General features: G+C 57.7%; 1 protein-coding gene across 2 annotated transcripts; it reads right to left on the reverse strand.

Moving 5' to 3' along the window:
- Positions 1 to 217: 217 nt before the first annotated feature.
- RPS6KA4 (ribosomal protein S6 kinase A4) lies at positions 218 to 13,267 on the reverse strand. Of its 2 annotated transcripts, XM_054441174.2 has the most exons (17): positions 13,102 to 13,267; positions 12,943 to 13,014; positions 12,011 to 12,229; positions 11,800 to 11,915; positions 11,151 to 11,258; positions 10,843 to 10,923; positions 10,647 to 10,750; positions 10,391 to 10,541; positions 6,935 to 7,099; positions 4,121 to 4,249; positions 3,808 to 3,941; positions 3,612 to 3,705; positions 2,803 to 2,976; positions 2,529 to 2,723; positions 2,037 to 2,196; positions 1,695 to 1,858; positions 218 to 1,139 (listed from the first exon to the last, which is right to left on the reverse strand). In XM_054441174.2, the coding sequence occupies exons 1-17, from the start codon at positions 13,154 to 13,156 to the stop codon at positions 942 to 944; spliced, it is 2,319 nt and encodes a 772-aa protein (XP_054297149.1). In that variant the 5' UTR covers positions 13,157 to 13,267; the 3' UTR covers positions 218 to 941. The 2 variants fall into 2 exon arrangements, with proteins under 2 accessions (XP_054297149.1, XP_054297150.1); XM_054441175.2 differs by lacking the exon at positions 13,102 to 13,267 and having other exon boundaries at positions 12,989 to 13,009.
- Positions 13,268 to 14,857: the final 1,590 nt, after the last annotated feature.

The following is a 14,857-nucleotide window of genomic DNA, read 5'->3' on the forward strand; positions in this document are numbered from 1 at the left end:
ATACCCAGCAGAGCTGTCCAGATATACACCCAGGATGAGAGTTGTGCCTTCCTGCTCATAGCAAAAGTCAAGGAACAAAGAATATCTTCTTGCCCAGAAGAGTCTGCCTGTCCCTCCCCACTGAGGTTCCAAACTCCACGGGCTAGCAGCCTGTCTGCCCAGAATCTCTGCTCTAGACACCCACAACACGAACGAGAACACACAGATGCCACACACAGCACTGGGTGGACTTTTATTTTAAAGTCAAAGGCACAGCCTGGATGGGCTGAGGCAGTGACCATGGATGCCCAGCCCAGACCCCCAAGGCCCCACCCCCAGCCAGGAGTAGCTGTGCCAAAGGGGAGGGGGTGGGTGAGAAGATGGCCTCCTCTTTTAGGGGCCACCTATCTCCTTCCTTAGCCCCAATAGGGGAGAAGCAGATGACATAAAGTGAGGCAGAAATGCTTCAGAGGGTCCCCCAGGGCCTCTCCTTCAGTCCCCCCAACACAGGTCTTTGGTGGACGTAATTGCACAGACAGTCCATAAAGTGACAGTTGAGGGGTGCCCCTCCCAGGAACGGGGCCTCAGGGGAGAACAGGGTAGGGGGTCCCAGTTTAGGAGTTAGCACTCCTAACTCAGTGCTTAGAAGTGGGGGAGGGGCTCTTTCCTGTTGGAGCAGTCCCCCTGGAGGGGCCTTCTGCCCAGAAGAGGCAGTGTCGTGGGAGAGGGCCCCCCAAACCCCACTCCCCAGCAGGCCCCCCCTTCCCTGCATCTCTATCTGGTAAGACATAAAAAATTCTCTGCTTATAAAAATACTTCTGCTCTGTCTGGGAATGGGGTAGGGTAGGAGAGGGAAGGACAGTCCTTTGGGGATCAAGTCGGCCGCTGGCAGAGGCCTCCGGGAGTGAACCGGGCTCCCAGGTCACAGCCCCTATGAGAAAAGGGGGTCACAGTGGCGGGGATTAGGAGGGGGGCAGGGGGCCGTTGGCTCGGCGGGGGGCCCCTTTGGCGGCGACGGGGGCTCGGCCCGGGTTGGCTGGTGCAGGGGAGCCCCTGCGGGAGGCGGTGGCGCTCCGCAGCTTCTGCTTCCGCCGCTTGGCCAGGGGTGCGTTCTCCACGCTCTTCAGGAAGAAGCCTTCCCGCTTGCCCCGGTTGAACGCCTGGCAGAAAGGAAAGGGTGAGTGCCCCCACTCCCGCCTGACCCCGGCTGCCAGATCTAGTTTGACCCCCATTCCCAGACTTTGCCTCCAGCCGCCTAGGTCAAGGCCGACAGGGCCTTGGCCTCCAAGACCGGCCACCGGATTCGGTTCACCTTCCGTTTTTTGTTGTTTTTTTTTTTTGAAGGAGTCTCGCTCTGTCACCCAGGCTGGAGTGCAGTGGTGCAATCTCAGCTCACTGCAACCTCCGCCTCCTGGGTTCAAGAGATTCTCCTGCCTCAGCCTCCTGAGTAGCTGGGATTACAGGCGCGCGCCACCACACCCGGCTAATTTTTCTAGTTTTAGAAGAGACGGGGTTTCACCATGTTGTTCAGGCTGGTCTCGAACTCCTGACCTCGTGATCCGCCCGCCTCGGTCTCCCAAAGCGCTGGGATTACAGGCGTGAGCCACCGCGCCCGGCCTCACCTCCCCTTTCCGGGCTCCGATGGCCGGGCCTCCCCAGACCCCACCTCTCGAGGCTTCGCCCACCCCTTCCCTTCAACAGACCCCGCCCCTTACCATGAAGGTGGCGTTGAGACCCGAGCGCACTGCGGGCCCAGAGGACTCGAGCACGTCGGGCGTCCGGAGCGGGGGCGAGGAGCGCGCGCTGCCGTCCTGCAGCCACGAGCTGCCCCGCAGTCCCTCGAGCTTCAGCCGCTTGGCGGGGTCCACGGTCAGGAGCCCTGGAAGCGGGGCAAGGAAGTGTGGGGAGCAGCCTGGCGTAAAGGCTGAGCCCCGAAGAGATCGTAACAGCCCCACTCTCCTCCCCTACCCATCCCCATCCAGGACACCTGACCCTGTGACCATCCCTGTCCCAGCGTCCCCCTCCCCAACCATGGTCTGTGACCTCCAGCTCCGCACCTCGGACCAGCTCCTTGGCTTCCTCGGATACGCCCTGCCAGGCCTCCCCGTCAAGGGAGAAGCGCCCCTCGCGGATTTTGCACATGATCTCCGCCGCCTGGCTCTGCCCGCCCTGGCCAGAGGCCCCCTGGAAGGGGACCTGCCCCGACAGCATCATGTACTAGGAGGGGTGAGGGGAAGGTGAGACCGGCCCAGGCTGCGGGGCCGAGGCTGACCCCTCCGCTCCCACAGAACCACTCACCCTCCCCACTAGGGGCACTCCTGAGACCCACGCGTGGTGAACCCTGACTTCTAACCCCCAATATCCGGATGCTCCGACTCTAGCATCAGAGCGACCCCGCCTCTGTATTTGAACCACCCCGATCCCAGCTTCAGACGAAACCCAGCCGCCCCCACCAAGATGACCCCTGTCCCCTCCCTCGTGCTGCTGCACATCAGGAAGACGCCAGGTCCGAGCGACCCTGACCCCGCCTCAAGGACCGCGTCCCATACCAGAATGACGCCCAGGCTCCAGAGGTCGCAGGACTCGTCGTAGCCCTGCTGCGCCAGCAGCTCGGGGGCAGCGTACTGCAGCGTGAAGCAGGGCGTCTGCATGGGCACCCCGGGACTCTGCGGCCGCAGCCGCGCGAACCCGAAGTCGATGATCTTCACCGGGGCCCCGGGCGTGTCGTCGGCGTACAGGATGTTCTGCGAGGGCGGCGGGGTGGTGGTCAGAGACAGCCCCTGGCGCCACAGCCCCGCCCCGCCGCCGAGGCCGCTCGCCCACCTCCGGCTTGAGGTCGCGGTGCACCACGCCCGCCTCCTCGTGCATGAAGCTCACGGCCGACACGAGGCTGCGCAGGATCTGGCTCGCTTCCGACTCGCTGAAGTGCCGCTTCTTGCGGATGTGCTCCAGCAGCTCCCCACCCCGCAGCAGCTCCAGGACCAGGTACGTGTGCAGCTGCGGGCGGCGTGGCGGGCCACGGTCACCACCCACCCACCGTGGCGAGCCCCTCCCACCACCCAGGCCCCGCCCCCGGCCCTCGAGCCCCGCCCATGTTCAAGCACCCCGTCCTCAAAATCCTTTTTCTTTCTTATTTTTTTGGAGACAGTCTTGCTTTGTCTCCCAGGCTGGAGTGCAGTGGCACGATCTCGGCTCATTGCAACCTCTGCCTCCGGGATTCAAGCGATTCTCGTGCCTCAGCCTCCCAAGTAGCTGGGATTACAGACGCACGCCACCGCGTCCGGCTAATTTTTGTATTTTTCGTAGAGACGGGGTTTCGCCATGTTCCCAGGCTGGTCTCGAACTCCTGACTTCGAGTGATCCGCCCACCTCGGCCTCCCAAAGTGCTGGGATCACAGGCGTGAGCCATCGCGCCCGGCCAAAGTCCCTTTTCTTGTCCATCCTCAGCTCCGCCTTCCCGTCCTCAGGCCCTACTCCCCTCAAAGTCCACTTCCTGCGCCTCCCTGTTCCCTTTGGGCCCGGAATCAAACGCTAGGCCCCGCCCAATTCGCCCCTAGATCCCGCCCATAGTGCCCCCAAGCCCCGCCGCCTGCCCCTTTTCTCTCGGCCCTCCCCTGCCCGGAAGCCATCACCTGGTCGTGATGCACCTCGTGCAGATTCACCACGTTGGGGTGTGACTGGCACAGGCGCAGGGCAGCCACTTCGCGCTGCGTGTTCGCCTCCAGCCTGGGGGACGGAGCAGAAAGAGTTACTGTCGCCGCGCTTCAGCCCTGCCCCCGGGACAGCGCTCTGCCACCCCCACCCCTTCCCGCGCCTGGGCCCCCCCACCTGCGACTGAGGATCTTGACCGCGAACTCCTGGCCGCTCTGGCGCTGGCGGCAGCGGCGACACACAGAGAAGCTGCCCTGGCCCAGCGCAGGCTCCCGCAGGTCCAGCTCGTACTGCTGGAAGAAGGGCGAGTCCTGGAGGCGAAGGCGAAGGGAGCGCGTCAGAGGTCCCACCTGGTAGCCCCGCGGCCCCGCCACGCCCCATGTCGGAGAGGCTTAGGACCTCACTGAGCTCACGCTGCGGGCACCAGTTGGATCTAGGCCTAGAGTCCCCGGGCCTAAAACCAGTTTCCCCCCAGCCCAGCCCAGCCCACCTGCATCATAGCGCTCCTGGCCACCGCTGCCCGACCTGGCCGGTCTCCAGCACCAGGTGCTTCCAGCACATCGGTCATCACCGCGTTGTTGTGGTCAAAGAGGATGGAGGGTGCCACAAAGGAGTATCCCTGCAGGGCGGGAGTACGGGGAATGGGCATGGGCATGGGGGTTGGGGGTGCGGGTGAGGAGACTCTGGTGGGGAACCAGGCAGAGGCAAGACCCTGGACAAGTGGGCAGTGAGGGGTGTTCCAGTTGCATTCTAGTACACACAGGATGTGTGGACACATTTTATTCCACCTGGTTTTATAATCACTTGGGGCCATGTCTGTCCCCACCGGCCTGTGACCCCAACTTTCTCATCAGAGTGACCACCTATTCCTCCCCAGGTGCCAAGGGCTGAAGGTACTGAAAGGACCAATGAATGTATTGAAAGTGTGGCCTGAGTTCACGCTTAGCTTATGAGAAACCAACTCTATCCGCTGAGGAAAAAAACCTTTATTCCTCCCTTTCAAGCCAGACTTTGGCTTCTTCTGCAAGGGGAGCTACTGAAGAAATGCAAAAAGAAACCAGAGATAATTCTTTGCTTTTCCTAAAGATCCGTGTCCTGGCAATTTGAGGAGCTTTCAAGGGTCATTTTAATTGTGTGTCGTGGCCAGGCGCGGTGGCTCATGCCTGTAATCCCAGTACTTTGGGAGGCTGAGGCAGGTAGATCACCTGAGGTCAGGAGTTTGAGACCAGCCTGACCAACATGGAGAAACCCCATCTCTACTAATAATACAAAAATTAGCCAGGCGTGGTGGCACATGCCTGTAATCCCAGCTACTCGGGAGGCTGAGGCACGAGAATCGCTTGAACCCGGGAGGCAGAGGTTGCGGTGAGCCGCTATCATGCCATTGCACTCTAGCCTGGGCAACAAGAGCAAAACTCTGTCTCAAAAAAAAAAATTAATTATCTGGGTGTGGTGGCACTTGCCTGTAGTCCTAGCTATTGGGCAGGCTGAGGTGGGAGGATCACTCAAGCCCAGGAGTTCAAGATTGCAGTGAGCCATGGTTGCCCAACTGCACTCCAGCCTGGGCGACAGAACAAGATCCTGTCTCTAAATAATTAATTAATTAATTAATTTTTTAAAATAATTTAAAAAATAAACTATGTGTCATCTTCTCCTAAAAATGTAGTACCTAGATCCATACCTGGAATATTTTAGGCACTCACTATACATTTTTGAATCATTAAATGAATGAATGAAAGTACCTACCAATTCAAGACAAAGAACTTTATCATGAGGGCTGTGAGACAATGGAATGGAATGTGGACATTCAAGCATAGAGTTGTCAATTCTAAGAGCTTCAGAGAAGGGACTTATCCAGCCATACTTGGTCTGTCTATTAAACAAACCATACTGGTTTACTTAGTGTTAATGATATGATATCATTATGGCAACATGATAAACTGCACAGAAGGAGATGCTGTCCACAGAGGACTGCAGCACAAAGAAAGGGTGACCCCCTGGGCCAGGTGAGCAGACAAGGAGGCCTAAAAGAGGGGTAGAAGCTTGCCAGGTAGACTACTGTAGAGAATGTACTCCAGGTAGCAGGAGCAGCAAGTGCAAAGGCACAGAGGTATATTCTGGAACTTCTGAGCAGTTCGATCATGCCCTCCAGAGCATCAAGTAGGAAAATGATGAGAACTGAGGCTAAGGTTCTAAGCAAGGACCACATCGTGAAGGGCCTCAATGCCCAAGCAAAGGGAGTTTGGACTTGTCCAAAAGGTGTAAGCTTCTCAAATTCAGTAGAGGGGGCTTGACATGGTGGCTCATGCCTCTAATCCCAGAACTTTGGGAGGCCGAGGCAGGCGGACCACAAGGTCAAGAGATGGAGACCATCCAGGCAAACATGGTGAAACCCCGTCTCTACTAAAAATACAAAAATTAGCTGGGCATGGTGGCGTGCGCCTGTAGTCCCAACTACTCAGGAGGCTAAGGCAGGAGAATCGCATGAACTTGGGAGGCAGAGATTGCAGTGAGCCGAGATCAAGCCACTGCACTCCAGCCTGGTGACAGAGTGAAACTCCGTCTCAAAAAAAAAAAACAAAGAAAAAGAAAAAAAGAAAAATTCGGTGGAGGGGACCTGTCCCTCCACGAGTGTACCATGCTATGCCAAGGGCATGCAAAGCCACAATATCAACATGCATCTCCTCCTAGGTGTCCACGTGAGAAAGTGAAGATCTCTTTTTTTTTTTTTGAGACGGAGTTTCACTCTGTCGCCCAACCTGGAATGCAATGGTGTGATCTGGGCTCACTGCAACCTCCGCCTCCCAGGTTCAAGCGATTCTCCCACCTCAGCCTCCCGAGTAGCTGGGATTACAGGTGCATACCACCACATCCAGCAAATTTTTGTATTTTTAGTAGAGACGGGGTTCCCCCATGTTGGCCAGGCTGGTCTCGAACTCCTGACCTCAAGTGATCCACCTGCCTCAGCCTCCCAAAGTGCTGGGATTACAGGTGTGAGCCACCACACCCAGTGGCAAGTGAATAATTTTAAACAATATTTTTACATAACAATAAAGAGATGATGGAATAGAAGGGAAATTAACAGAAGGTTTAAAGATAAACCATGAACTATCAAACACACATCCTGCCCAGGTGGTCTCTGTGACTGACAACCCTAGGTCCCCTTTAAGTGGAGACATCTAGGGGAGATGCTGAGTCCCAATCAGGACACAAGGCCTAGGCGGTGTCCTCGGGTCAGCCAGGGCTGAGGCAGACAGCAACATCTCATCTCTCCTGCATCTGGGTTCCATGAGTTTCCCCTCACCTGAAAGATTCGGGGGTCCCCAGGTGGGGGGCTGCCAGGGGGTGAGTAGACAGGCTCCAGCCGAGTGAATTCCTCTGCAAAGTTGCCCACATCCAGCTCTGAGCGGATTTGGGGCCGGAATGGGGCTGGAATCTTCCTGGCAGCCAGAGCAGCCCAATCGAGGCCCTGAGGGAAGGGAATCAGAGATTAGGTGTCAAAGGTCAGGAACGAGAAACTCCCTCCACTCAGCCCACCCTCACTGGGCAGTTCCTCCATGAGGCAAGGGCCCATCTGGCATTTGGGGTGGGCAGCTATTCGTCCTGCCTCCCTGGCTTGTCTCTCCCTCTGGTAACACAATCCCTATTCCCCTTAGAGAACCACCACTCCACCACACTTAGTCAGTTCTGGAATTCTTAATAGAATTGGTGTGAAAAGGTCGGGCGTGGTGGCTCATGCCTATAATCCCAGGATTTGGGGAGGCCAAGGCAGCTGGATCACCTGAGGTCAGGAGTTCAAGACCAGCCTGGTTAACATGGTGAAACCCCATCTCTACTAAAATTACCAAAAAAAAAAGAAAAAATTAGCTGGGCGTGGTGGTGCACACCTGTAATCCCAGCTACTCGGGAGGCTGAGGCAGGAGAATCACTTGAACCCAGGAAGCAGAGGTTGCAGTGAACCAAGATAGCGCCACTGCACTCCAGCCTGGGTGACAAGAGCGAAAACCCCGTCTCAAAAAAAAAAAAAGAATTAGCATGAAAAACAAATCTCTCTCTCCTGCTGGACTTAAATCTAAGAGGATGTGGTCTGGAACTACTGGGGACCCTCTCAGGGTTAGATGAAGTCCCCATGCAGAAAAGCAGAACCAAGGGACATAGTTTCAGCACCTGGATGTGGTCTTGCCTTAAGTCAGACCACTTTCCCTTGGCCTTTTCACTTATGGGAGCCAAAACATGCCCTTTTATGTTTAAGCTAATGCGGCAGAACCTGTTGATTGCCTGCTCAATATCCATTCTCCCTGTCTTCCTTAGTACCATAGCCCCAGTTTTATTCCAGGAACCAATATACACAATTAAAAGAATATTTTTACAAACTTGCTTGCAGTTAGGGGTGACCAAAACTTATCAGAAAAAAATTATTAGGTAGGATCCCAGTAAAAGATCCTGAAGATGGAGGTTCCTAGGTGGCAAGTGCCCTTTTTACCCCTTCTCCTTCCTCCTGCTCCCTACCTGGGGGACAGCTTAGATGGCAAGAGCTCCAGCAACCATGTTGGACCATGAAGCAACCCCAGGGATAGAAGCTACTTGCTAAGAATAAAAAAAAAATTAAAAAAAAAAAAAAAAAAAGGAAGAAGAGTTTGGATTCCTGAAGACAATATGGCACTGTGAAGACGGCACGGCAGCCCTGGTCTGCTAATCTGGACTTCTTTTATGTCAGAAGAAAAATAAGTAAGCCACTTATTTATAAGTAAGTATAATAAAAGTATTATATAAAAGTATAATAAAAGGTCACTCTGTTCATTCTGATCTCTGTGACTAGCACCAAACTTGATTCCAACAGATAACACCATTTTGAGTTGGACTTTTTGTCACTGTAGCCAAGATGACTGACTCAAGCTGGAAGCCTCCAGTTCTACCATCAAGGACCTGAGCACTGCTCTCACCAAAGAAGCTGTCCAAGAAAAAGCAGAAGGAGGCCAGGCGTGGTGGCTCACATGTCTGTAATCCCAGCACTTTGGGAGGCCAAGGCGGGCAGATCACGAGGCCAGGAGTTTGAGACCAGCCTGGCCAACATGGTGAATCCCTGACTCTACTAAAAATACAAAAATTAGCTGGCCGTGATGGTGCGCACCTATAATCCCAGCTACTCGGGAGGCTGGGCAGGAGAATCACTTGAACCAGGGAAGCAGAGGTTGCAGTGAGCCAAGATCATGCCACTGCACTCTGGGAAATAGAGCGAGACTCTGTCTCAAAAAAAAAAAGAAAAGAAAAAGAAAAGGCAGAAGGAGGGAAACACCCTTCCACACATCCGGCCTTGAAGACCTTGGGGCCTCTCCTGTATGACTGGTCAACCCACTCCAGCACCCAGCACAGCACCCAGCATAGGTGAAGGGTGGGCTTGCAGAATTCACTGAAAGAAACCAACACTGCCCAGATGCTTTCCCCACCCCGTGCAAAGGTACGTCTTCACCTCAAAGACATAGATCCCTATGTAAGAAATCATCTCAGGCAGGCCCTCCCAGGGCTTGGAAGATTCAAAGAGATGGCACTCGAAGTATGAGTAACACAGTACCTGGCCCACAATAAGTACCCAGAAACGGGTGCTTTTGTTTAGATGTCAGACAAGTGGCAAATCTGATGCCTACACTTAAGCAGAAGACCATTAAGCACAGGCATTCAAGCCTCTCAGCCTTGGGTTGAATCTGAGCTCCATCACTTCCTGGACAAAGTACTTAATTGTTTGGAGCCTTAGCTTCCTCATCTGTAAAGATGGGGACAAGAATCAAGGTGGTTGTGGCAGGGCGCGGTGGCTCACACCTGTAATCCCAGCACTTTGGGAGGCTGAGGCAGGTGGATCACTTGAGGTCAGGAGTTCCAGACCAGCCCGGCCAACATGGTGAAACCCCGTTTCTACTAAAAATATAAGAATTAGCCAGTCGTGGTGGCCTGTGCCTGTAATCCCAGCTACTTGGGAGGCTGAGGCAGGAGAATCGCTTGAACCCCTGAGGTGGAGGTTGCACTGAGCCGAGATCGTGCCACTGCACTCCAGCCCAGGAGACAAAGTGAAACTCCGTCTAAAAAATAAGAATCAGGTAGTTGTGAGGGTGAAATGAGTTCATGTCCGCAAAGGGCCGACACACAGTAGGTATTCACTGTTACAAAGTCCTGCTGGGCGATGACGCTGGCCAGGCCCAGCTTCTGAGTCAGTGCATTCTCACGTGGCCAGATTCACTCTGCACTGTACTCTAACATGTGTGTGATCCTAACAAGTGAGCAAACACCTATGCGTGCTGATCAACCGTCCATCTGAATGACAGGCACACAGACTGTACAGGGACAAAGAACAAAATGGCTGGGTGGGTGCTAAAAGCCATAAGTGTGGGTTTTCGTACTGATTTGGACCAGCAGGAGATCTATCTAGAGCCAAGGTCTATTCGCAGCTCGGCACCATTTACTGTGCCATCTGGGGCAGGTCACCTGCCTTCTCTGGGTCTGTCCAATGAAAGGACTGACCAATCCATTCTCAAATCCCTGACAGCCCCGACAGCCAATGAACCTAGAATCCTTTCTTTCAGGAACACATCTGCCAAGTTTCAGTGGGGATGGATGTGAAGAGAAACCTAGCTGACACACACTTGCTTTCTTTCTCTGGGGGGATTTCCAAATAAAGTGAAACTGGCCAGGCACAACCTCAACCTGGAACAGCAGCCACACGTGGGTATGCACCAGGAGGTGTGGGGCCCTGAGTCAGGAGCCTCACCTGGAAGAAGGGGTGGTTCCGGACTTCTTGTGCCCCCTGGGGCCCCGCGCCCAATCGCTTCTTGGGATCCTTGCAAAGCAGCCGCTGCAGCAGGTCCTGTGCCACGGGCCCGATCCGAGGGGGGAAGGGAGGGGAGCACTTCAGGATCCGTCTGGGAGGATTGGGGGGGCGTCAGGGGCAGCAAGCCCCCACCCACAGCCCTGCCCAGGCAGGCCCTGCAGCCCCCTGGCCACCCTCCACATCCAGCCCTACTCACCGAGACACCTCAGCCTGCGTGTTCCTCTCGCCCTCCAGGGTGAAGGGCGAGGCCCCCGTCAGCAGCTCGAAGAGCAAGATGCCCAGGCTCCACCAGTCCACAGCCTGCCGGGTGGAGCCGGGGTGAGGGCCTGCATCTCCCCTGCCTCACACCCCACCTTTCCACCTCCCCCAGCCCCACTTCCCTGCCAACCTACCTTGCCGTGCCCCGTCTTGCTACGGATGATTTCAGGGGCCATGTACTCGATGGTGCCACAGAAGGAGAAGGTCCGCTCTTTCTGGGAGGGCAAGAGGTCCTGCTTAGATGTCAAAGCCTCTCCTGTGCCCCAGTGCGCCACAAGTCCCAGAGTAAGACTCGCTCAACTTGTGAGGTTGGAGAGCTGAGCTGTGGAAACTTCTTGGAGCTATTCACTTCTGCAGCCCCAGAATGCAGGCCCAGAGCAGGAAGAGGCAGGAATGAGAAGGACTGAATGGGGCACTGCAGGCAGAGATGGCCTCCACTCACCTCCTCCGTCAGGAACTCCTTGCTCAGCCCGAAGTCCGTGAGGACAATGTGGCCCTCGGAGTCCAGCAGCACATTCTCCAGTTTCAGGTCTCGGTAAATGATGCCGAGCTGGTAGGAGCAAGAGGGGTGCTGAGGCTTCCTCCCCCAAACCCTCCCCAGCTCCTGCAGCTCCTGGCCGTGCTCGGGATAAGGAGACCCCCCCAGAGAAAGTCATCTGCCTGTAGAGGGGTCTCCAGGGCAGAGCCGCTGAATAAGAAAGGCCATTTAAGATATAAAGCAAAGAAGGAGGGCCCCGTGGATCAGGCCCCAAGTTCCCAGAGAGAGGAAAGTCTGTGTGAAGAGCTCCATTTCAAGGAGGCCTTAGGAGCCAGGCCGTGAGGTTTCCATTTGAGGAAGTTCTGTGAACGCAGCCCCGAGTTCCCTGAAAGAGGAAAGCCCCTTCGAGGAGGTGCCAGGGGAGGGGACACCACCAGGCAACGTTGAGGCTTCCTGCAAGGGGTCCTGGGGAAGCAGCTCCAATTCCCACCCAGCTCACCACTGGCCCCCCAGGAAGTCCAGGGGGAAGCCTGAGGCTGCCCTGCGTGCAGGTTCCTTCCAAGGCCCAGACCCAGTTTCCACAGCAACAGCCTGCGGCCAGGTCTTCACCCACCTTATGCAGGTGTTCCAGGGCCAGCACGATCTCACCCCCATACACGCGCACCTCAGCCTCCTTGAAATACTGGCGCTGGTAGAGGTGGGTGAACATCTCCCCGCCGCTCACATAGTCTGGGAGGTGCAGTGGAAGTCAGGAAGCAGCCCCATCAGGTGGCCTCGCCTGCCCCCAGCCACCCCACCCCCGTTGGGATGTGGCGTGCGCTCACCCAGGATGAGGTGCAGCTTGGCATCCGTCTGGAAAGCGTAGTGCAGCGTGACCAGGAAGGGCGCCTGGCGCACCAGCTCCAGCACCGAGCGCTCGGTGCGCGTGTGCTCCTGCGTCTTGGCGCGCTGCACCAGCGCCGCCTTGCGCAGCACCTTCATGGCGTACAGCTTCCCCGCGTCGTGCCCGCCCGCCTTCCGCACCAGGAACACTTTGCCGTAGGCTGTGGGAGCAGCGAGTGGGTGGAGGGTAGGCTGTGAGCGGGAGATTGGTGCAGGCATGGGGGGTGGGGGCGATGCCAACCCAGGAGGGTGTGCAAATGAGGCGAAGGAGCTGGGGCAACAGGCAGGTGTGCAAAAAGCTGGCAGAGCCTTCTAAGGAAAGGGTGTGCACACCCCGGGAGTGTGCCCAGCAAAACCAGGGAAAGGATCTGCAAACCAGGCTGGGGAGCATGCAACTCCAGGGGGCCTGCTGCGAGGCGTGGGGGCGGGGCATAGGCAAACCTGCGAGAGATCAGATGGATGTGAAAAGACGCCAGTGCAAGGAAGGGAGGCAGAGGTGTGCACCTGGCTGGAGAAGGGATGCGCAAACCAGCGCTGGGGCATTTGCAAAATGTGGGAGGGGGATCCTATATTGGAAGAAAGGGAGGAGCTATGCAAATCACTTGAGAGGGGCGCAAGTCCCCCTCCCCAGGGTGTTGGCAAATCCAGGGGGGCATGCACGCACAGGACCGTGGAGGGAGGAGTGATGTCAACGTGGAGTGCCCTGGAAGTGGGCATGCAAACCCTGGCGAGGCAGGGCGGGGCAGGCAAGGCAGGCCGTGCCGGGAAAGGGTGGGGGGCCTGCTCAGTGGCGTGGCCCAGGCCCAAGAGTGAGCAGGCAGGAGGTCAGGGGCACTGCGCCTGGGACGCCTGCCCGGTGGATGGGGGTCCTCACCTCCCGTGCCCAGCACCTTGAGCAGCTCGAAGTTCTCCACGCTCACCTTCTCCTCGTGTCCGGTCAGGTTGGCTGTGGGCACAGGGGGCGAATGAGCCCAGCCGGTCCATGACCCGTCCCGGCCTGACCCGGGCAGCCGCAGTCAGGCCCCACACCCACCTTCTGTGATCCGCAGCTCCACGGCGCAGCTCTCATCCTCGTCCTCGTCCCCCATGGCGGGCGGGTCGCTGGGGCCCGCGCGGCTCGGGCTCCGGGCGGCGCCGGTTACATGGCGGCTCCGGCCGGGGCGGGCGCTTCCTGGTGCCGCCTCCGGGGCCGAGGCGGGCGCCGGCACCGCCTCCCGGCTCCCCGCCCTGCGCGGCCTGAGTCAGGCGGCTGGAACGTGACAGCGCCGGGCTGCCGGTGGGCGGCCGGCTGGGGCCGCCCTGTCTCCCGAGCCCCCAGGCCAGGCCTCAGGGCCGTGCGCTCCGGGACCTTACTCGATTCTCCGGGGAACGGGAAATACCCCGTGGGAGCCATCCCTGAGCCCGTGGGTAACCTGGAGCCTCTGGGGCATTTGTCCCCAAGCCAGGAGTCTGCCTGGGAATGCCGGCTGCAGCCAGTGGCTGGAGGACATTAGGAGTCTGTGCCCCAAGGTGGGGGACGAGGCGCCTGGTGCTGGGCAGGCTGAGAGGGGGTCTGGATCCTGGAAGTCACCCAACTCTCAGGCAGTGGGGCCCACCCCACTCCATAGTCCTGGGGGTGGCCAGCAGGGCCCCTCTCCCCAGCGGACTGGCCTTTGCAAGGAGGAGCCTCATCACCAAGAAGGGGCTGGAGCCAAGTCTGGGACCCCATGGCAAGGTGAGGAGTGGCCAGTTTTCTGACCAGCTTTCTGTTCGGGGGGACCTGCAGAAGCACGTCAGCCCCCAGCCACCGTGCAGAGCCCACCAGGTGCCATGCGCACCTCACGTGTTCTGCTCCTGTTGTCTCCTAGCCTGGTGCAGTACCCAGCTTAGAGCCCTGAGCAGGCCTCAAGAAGAGATGTCAGTGCCACACAGGGCTGCCCCCTCTCCCCATGAGGCCCAGGGCCCCTGCTGACTGGTCCTCCTGAGCCTCTGCTCCGTCTTCTTCCTGCCTTTCCCTTCCTGATCACCAATGGGGCCACCTAGCAGAGTGGGACAGCCATGAGGCCCCACGCCCTGAGGCAGGTGAGAGGGGCTCTCAGCTCCTCTGCCAGCTGGAGAGGCCAGGGTGTCCACCCCATGCCTCTGTCCTGTGAAGCCCTGGCTGAGAGGAGGAGGGACTTAAGCTGCTGCAGGTCACACCTGGGAGGCCAGACGGACCATCCCTCCCAGCTCTGCACCCCCTAAGTTCAGGCTGCCTTATCTCAGCCCTGGGCAGCCCCACCCTCCCCTGGGCGGCCCCAGGTACCCTGACTCACAATCTGCACCCCAGCCTAATTGCCCCCCTTCTCAGGCATCATGCTAGAGGCCCTGGTCAGAGAGCCAGCGTCCCTCCCACCTCTCGTGGCAGCCCCTGGCATTAAGTGATGCCCCACCAGGCTGAGAACTCCCTGGGAAGGGGCTCAACTTCAAGGAGGGAGGGGAGATGAGTAGGAGGAAGATGTGAATGGAGAGAAGACGGTGCCCTGGGAGAGAGTGAGGGCGGGGCAACAGGGGCTTCACTGCCCCACACCCCTGAGGCCAGATCTTAGACCCCAATCCCTGCTGGCTACCCAGGATGCCATCCCCTCTCCACCTCACCAGGACATCCAGGCTTTGGCCGGCCGGACTGGCCAAGCCCCTGGAGAAAGGCCTGTGCTGCCCTGTCCAGGCAGGGTCCCTCTGCCCACAGACCCCCGCCAACCGGGAGGACTGGGGCGGCATGTGTCCTGGTGCCCCGAGGTACCCAATGCGGCCAACAGACAGATCAAGAC

Source organism: Pongo pygmaeus, chromosome 9 (genome assembly GCF_028885625.2).
Source record: "Pongo pygmaeus isolate AG05252 chromosome 9, NHGRI_mPonPyg2-v2.0_pri, whole genome shotgun sequence".
Lineage (NCBI taxonomy): Eukaryota > Metazoa > Chordata > Mammalia > Primates > Hominidae > Pongo > Pongo pygmaeus.